At 34.5% G+C, this 7653-nt stretch overlaps 1 protein-coding gene across 1 annotated transcript in view; it reads right to left on the bottom strand.

Annotated features, from left to right (window-relative positions):
* LOC149792500 (uncharacterized) overlaps positions 1 to 6628 on the bottom strand; it is a 55636-nt gene extending 49008 nt beyond the window's left edge. The window contains exon 1 of the mRNA XM_089969582.1: positions 6459 to 6628. Within this exon, the coding sequence (XP_089825708.1) occupies positions 6459 to 6510 (52 nt within the window). The 5' untranslated portion in view covers positions 6511 to 6628. The remainder of the gene's footprint in view (positions 1 to 6458) is intronic.
* Positions 6629 to 7653: the final 1025 nt, after the last annotated feature.

Genomic DNA, 7653 nt, shown 5'->3' on the forward strand with positions numbered 1-7653 from the left:
AACCACCTACCCGTGGAAGCCACTGGCAAGCTTTCTCACATACCCACGCTGGTCGACCCGAGAACTGAACTTACGCTGATAGATGTGTGTGTTTTGTGTTTTGTAAGTTTAATGTCATTTGTCAACATATGATAGGCTATTCATGCCACCAGTATATGTAGCCAAGAAAGACCCCGAGAAGACCCCAAAAAGAAACACCGGCGCATGGCAAGCTATGACAAGCTTTATTGCATACCAACCTCGACCGGGTCGATACTCGAAACCACGCGGGACAGAAGTGAGATGTGAGTGGGATAACTATGGTTGGGTCTGTGTCTGACAAATTTTATATCTCTGTGCTGTGTTGATTTTTTTAACGATAAATGTGTCATTCCAACACGAGGGGCTCGTACAATGTGCGAAATCCCAATCAAGAAGATAAGAATAGCACTGGTACTCTAAAAAAAAAAGATACAAATAGAATTACTAATATGTTCAACTACATTCAATTTATTGTTTCTATTCTGAGTTTCTGAAACTCCCTAAAATGACAATGTCCAAAAACAAAGAACACATGAACATATGTTTTCACACTACCGTGTTCCTTTATTCAAACCAATGCTCTCCAATATTACGCCTGTGTAACTTCAACTTCATGAATAAGGGATTAATTCCTAACTGTGTTTTGGACATGGACAATTTAGAAACAAAAGAAGCAAAAGTTTTGTTTAAGCAGCAGTTGATTAAACATAAATACGTATTTGTTATTACAATAATGTAATATAATGCATCATACAAGTTAGCATTAATTACAATGTAAGGTAATTACAATATAAGTTTTCTTTTGTGTTCATTTGAAACCATATAACCAAAATAATGGCTAAAAAGGACGCATTAATTGGAAGCGGAAAGAATAGCTGCTAAGATCAAGAAAAGTAAAGTTCTCGTCAGGTACAGTGTTGTATTTTCACTGCATTATCTGGGTACACCATTCGCTTTGCCAACCTTTTATATATTCAGTCGAGATGGACATTGCAATAAGGAAGTGTGCATTTGCTTGAATAAACAAGAGCCTCTCAAAGGGATTAACGCTCTACTGGGCGACAACAATTTTCTGCTATTCAAGACAGGACCATTTCTTCAGTTAACTGCTGAGTGTTGAAAACATCTCTTATGTTCCTCAGCTATATTGTTCATATTGGAAGTTAGATCGACATCATATTTAGCTGAAAACAACTGGACACCATAAAAATAGTGTTTTAAAGAACCCCCATGTTGATATGAACAAGAGGAATAGCGATAACAAAATTTTTAAGAGAACCTCTGCGTGCTTGCCATATTGGATGTCATATTGGTATCATTTTCATTTAAGACCAACTGGACATCATAAGAAGGTGAAAACGTCCATATGACTTTCTGTTTAGGTGGAATTTTGATAACAAGATGTTCAAAATGGCTGCCGTGGTGGCCATATTGAATGTCAGATCGGCGCTATTTTAATTGCATAATACGTAGTGAAGATAATTACTGGTAGACAATCCATGAAGCGATAACAAGATTTTTAAGATGACCGATGCGGAGGTATTACTGGATGTCCAAGAAGCACCTTTTTTGCTTAGGACTAACTAGACCATGGGGAAAATGGGTGTGTAACGGTTAATTACAATCATCCAGATAATTTATTCGGAGAAGTGATAACAAACGGACGGAAGTACGACGGACCATTCCATAAGCTCTCATGGTCTATAAAAACAACCCAAACACAGCCGTATCTAATACGCTAAATCTAATTAAGAGAACATTCCAGATGATTTCCTCAGAAAAAGCGCATCATTTTTTTTAAATGTATAAATATATTCCTCTAAGAATAACGTGCTAACACGGATATGTTCGGTAATGTTTCTTACAAATGCGCTAACGTACGTTCCCTTATTAAAAATCTCTTATATACGTTGATTTACAGTCCCATGAGATTCCATGCAATGAAAGAAATAAGACAAATAAGAGAGACATTCCTGTTGTTTTTTTTTTTGTTTTTTTTTTGTTTTTTTTTTATAGCATCCTGATTACATTTAGAACGGAGTAATTAAATGTTTAGTATCTTGGGCTTTTAAGGACGCCAGTGGCAGTTAAATTATTGCAAACTGAGTTCCATCCGAGACACATCAGCCATGATCCACAGTTCAACAGAAATAAAAAAAGGAGACAAAACAAACAAAAAATTAAAATGTCTGTTTTTCATTAACTCTCCGTTTATATCAAAGAAAATTTATAATTTTGTATTTAAGCATTTCCGATTAGATGCAAGTTGAATAGAAACATTTATATTTAAAAATAAACAATTTAAATCACAAAGCAGCCTTTATCAAACTCAAAAATGACGTGTTTATTTGCAGACTTAATCTATTTTGTAACATGCTGAATAGACTGTATGAGAATCTCACGCTCTGATTCCGTTTCCACCCGCTAAAAGTATGGTAGAATCTCTTCATTAGGTGCAGCATTTCCCCTCCCCCACGCACACACACATACGCACAAGAGGGGTGGGGTGCGGGGTATCCTTTTCCTACAGGAATAAGAATATTTCTTGTTTTGCCCCCGACGATGTCGTTGTGGTAATAGAACCACGCTACCAAACGTTACTTGTGACCTTGACTTTGGACGTGTTGTGCTTCCATTTCTGGAACATATGTCGAAAATCTTAAAACTTAATGGAAATAAGAGATATACTAACATATAACATTAAACAATTTACCTCAGAACAAAACACAACTCACCCCCACCCCGTCACTATGAACCCTCTACCATGGACAAATTTATCTTTTCTCCTCAACGATGTTATATTCACTTTGTAAATCTGTTTAAAAGTCTAGCTTCTGTCCATAGGCATGTCATATAAATGTTTTTCTTCAAAATGCCAAACATATTTTGAACAATTTGCCACTTTTGACCTTCACCTTTGATTTATTTGTGACATATTCTTTGTCCACAATAACTACTTTGAAACGTCAGATAGTATTGTTGTCTAGGTCGACAGTACATTCTTCCACACCACAAAACATAAATGTAGAACTAAAATGAATAAACTGCCCATGAACCTTGACCTTAGAACATTCTCACCTTCAATCTATATGAATAAACTGCCCATGAACCTTGACCTTAGAACATTCTCACCTTCAATCTATATGAATGGTCCCTTTTCCCTACACACCCCTTAATGCAGTTGGGAGCAGAGCCTGTAAAAATTCAAATCCACTGATGCAAGCAGGAGAAATTGACCTTCAAACGAAAGTTGATGTCGAAAGAACGGACATCGTAACTTATATTAAGCCTTTGGCATTTATTGTGGGTGAGACAATAGCATCGCCTCACATTTCATTACACATTTCATTACACATAGATTGCCATTATGTGAGTAGCCGCGGTAAGTAAGTTGCTAAAACGTCGGACTCTTAATCCAAGGTTCGCGGGTTCGAAACCTGCCTAGGCCTGTAAGGGTCTTCTGCTTTGATGTGTCCTTGAGAAAGGCACTTAGTTCCCATTTTCTCGGCTTGATAAGGACAATAATGTGTTTAAAAAGTGCCGCTAAATATTATAAAGCGAAACAAAACCTCCATCTCCAAAATGGATGTAATGAATACAAAAGTTAAATATGTACTTTAGCTAATTGACACAAGAAGTAATTTATATTCTTTGCTTTATACTATTGACTCCAATATGTCATTTATATTGTTTAATGTATGATATTGACTCAATAAGTTATTCATGTTCATTAATTAATGATATTGGTTCCAAGAAGTAATTTGTATTCTTCGATATATTATATTGACTAGATGAAATCGTTTATATTCTTCTAAATACGATATTGACTCCAAGAAGTCATTTATATTCCTTAATGTATGATACTGACTCGAAGAAGTAATTTATATTCCTTAATATATAATATTGACGCCAGGAAGTCATTTATATTCCTTAATGTATGATACTGACTCGAAGGAGTAATTTATATTCCTTAATATATAATATTGACGCCAGGAAGTCATTTATATTCCTTAATGTATGATACTGACTCGAAGGAGTAATTTATATTCCTTAATATATAATATTGACGCCAGGAAGTCATTTATATTCATATATGTATGATATTGTCTCCAAGAAGTAATTTATATTCTTTGATGTGTGATATTGACTGCAAGAAATCTTTTTTATTTTTAAGGTATGGTATTAACCGTTCTCTTTTTGGTTTTTAAACCCATATTTGAACTTTAAAGATAAGATAAAACTCAATTTTAGCGCATTGGTCTTTAGGTAAACACAGGACCGACGGCGGGGGGGGGGGGGGGCAACACTTTTAATTTTATAAAAGAAACATTTTGTTTGAACAAGAATTAGGAGAGCCCGGGTGTTTCTTACCCCAGGGTCCTTGATCGCTCTCTACGGCGATGGGAAACATAGTAAATAACAAAAGTAAAGATGTCCAGTGAAGCTTGGAAAACGACAATGAATACTTGAGAAAGATATCCATCATCTAAACAATCACATATATTCTTGCTATTGACGACACCGACGATGACGATGATGACTTTTAAAACTGCAATGCAATTTTATGATTTTTAGGATATATTGTTTAAAGCACACAGGCAGATTAACCCTATAAGGTACACGTCAATTACATCCTTGCCTAGTTCATATTTAAAGTAAGTTAGTTTTTATGTTTGAATGCTCTTTTGTACTGACTGCTGGTAATATCCTGCACCGATTTCGATTGCTACATCGCAAATAACTATCTCAATGCAAAGGATCAACGTGGTTTCGATGCACAGTTTTCAATCAGGATTCAGGCATTACGAACAAAAGAATCAAATGGGTACCCGTTAGAAATTCTTGACTTTATTCCAAACCAATGAGGACCATGATGCAATAAAATGAGGGGAAATATATAGCACAACTGACGTCTTCAGTTGGTAGGTTATATAAAGTTCTGTGCTATCTTGTCAAATTTCAATGTGGATATATTTTAAGGGACAGACGAACAGAGACAAAATTATAAATCTTAATGCATTGATTTTTTTTTTATAAAATTAGTAATTACCGCATCCTTTTGCCCGCTATTAAGACTCGTTTCTAGTGGAAGCAAATATTGAATAATTCTTTCTTGTTTCATCCAGAAAATATAAAGAGCGCGTTTAGGTTATATAGAGTTTTTATTACATCGCCCTTCATAACACTAAAAAAAAACCAAGTTTTTCGCCCAAAATGTCGACCGGAATCGAAAATGTAAAAATGTATATTAAGTTGCTAATATTCTGCTTTGTTCCTTCTTCCATAATGAATTGAAGAAGAAAAAAGCAGCAAACAAACCCAAAACAAGTTACTGAAATAAAGGCCAAAGTTGTGATGGTCACTGGTGAATTAGAGCGAGTAAGACGTTTCTATTCAGCAGTGAGCGACTAGTAAACGTGTACACAGTTTACCTTTAGAGTGACAAGGCATGCGTCATCAAGGCATGCTTCATAAGGGGAACTTCTGAGAGTGTGGCAGGTGTAAGGTGAAGTTGTTTACATTTGCGACATGCACAGTGGAGAGATTGTTGGCATATCTCTATGTTACTTTCATGTACTGAGTCTGGAATTTCATTAGATATTGTAAATTGTACATTATCTAAGCACATCGCTAACTAAAATGAATGTTTCCTTCTGCTCAAACAATCAGCCTGAATTAGTCTAAAGTACATTATATTTAGCAATTATTATACTAAGGACAATGAATTTTGCCAGACTAGACAATATCAGCTTCTGAAAGTGCAATCACTGAATTACCAAGAATATACAATGCAAAAAAACCCAAAAACTTTTCGGCTCTTTTTTCTACAATTTTCCTCTAAAGTCTAGGAACTGAAAATGGCCAAGCGGAGCTAGCAGTTTTTGAAAGGTGCACATCTGAAGTAAGGCCATGTGGTATACTCTATTGCACATATCAGTCATATAATAAAATAAAGGGAAATAATCCTTTAAACAATACTTAAGATATGCAAGGTCTTTTTAAACAGCAAGTATAACAAGTGAGGATAACAGGGAAATTCTTTTTCTTTAAAACTCTAAATTCGCCATGCAAAATACGAAACTGTATAGCGCCACTATGTAACCTGAGGTATGTTAAAACGAAGCAAAGTTGAAATGGAAGAAATATTTACTTGAATGGTATTCTTTATCACATATAGATGCTGTTGAAATTAATGTCGGGCGTTTAGAATAATTTCATTTTATAAAGGGATACAACTAAAAAGCCCATTACAATGGTTTTCCTAGCATCAGCGTAATACAAGGTCTGTAATGAAATCAACAAGAGTTTCCAAACTCTCCATATTTAACATTTCCATAACATTTACGTAAAATACTAAACAAAATCTAACGCTATGTAACTTTATATATCAGATCAGTATGAGAAATTATTAATACAGAAATATGGAAATTCCTTACCCACGAAGACACAAAATGTCAGGACGGCAAACGTTTTGGAATGACGGTTCATTCTATGATGCACGTAGAAAATACACAAACCGATTTACAACCAGATCTATTAAACGTCGGACTAGTCCATTATATTAATTTCAAAAGCGTTGAGACTGAAATGTTTGTGCAGCTGTAGAATCCAGTAGTCTGCGTCTTGAAGTTATTGTGGAAGAAACCACCTTAAATCTGAATGCTTGGCCCAATGAAGCGACATTGACAGTTGACAAGATAATTCAGTCACCAATGAGCGCCGATATTACGAACGGATAATAAACGTCAAGGAGCTTTAAGACAATGATATATGGTACCTGTAAAATTTGTCATCGATAAATACACGCCGGGATGGCAGACCCGGTTTTACGTTCTAAGGCCCATGACAAATATATCTGCTGACGGACAGCAAGATGCGTACAGTTAAAATACAGTAAAGTGTACAAAACTCCTGATGAAATCATTTTCGTATTTTTCATTGCATCAGCTCAAGTAGAGCTAATACCTGTCTGTGAAAATAATAAGCCCATATATGTGTTCACACAAACTGCTAGCAGATTATGGTCTACATTGTTTCTTCAAGTTAGTCTTTATAAAGAGTTATATATATATATATATATATATATATATATATATATATATATATATATATATATATATATATATATATATATATATATATATATATATATATATATATATATATATATATATATATATATATATATATATATATATATATGCATACATACATACATACATGGTTTATACTGTTTGAAGTTCGGTGAGCTGTGTACAAGGATAAAATAACAACTGCTGGTCATTTTGACTTCTTGGACTTCAGAAGTAAATTATAAAACAAAAGAGCTGATAACTGTTTTACTTTTTATGTATTTGATAATTCATTAATTGCACTTTCAGAAGCTGGTATTGTCTGGTCTGGCAAAATTTATTTTCTCTATTTTACTACCTGCAAAACATAGTGCACTGTAGACTAATTCAGGCTGATTTTTCGAGCACATGGGCACAGCCAATTTGGTTAGCTATGTACTTAAATCATGTACAACTTCAACAAGCGCAAAATTTCTACGGAAAATTTAGCCACAGGACATAAAAGTAACATGGAAGTATGCCAACATTCTCTCCATTTTCTTCTTTGTACATGTTGCAA

This window comes from Sinohyriopsis cumingii, chromosome 9 (assembly GCF_028554795.1).
Source record: "Sinohyriopsis cumingii isolate HCF-2022 chromosome 9, ASM2855479v2, whole genome shotgun sequence".
In the NCBI taxonomy this organism is placed as follows: Eukaryota; Metazoa; Mollusca; class Bivalvia; order Unionida; family Unionidae; genus Sinohyriopsis; species Sinohyriopsis cumingii.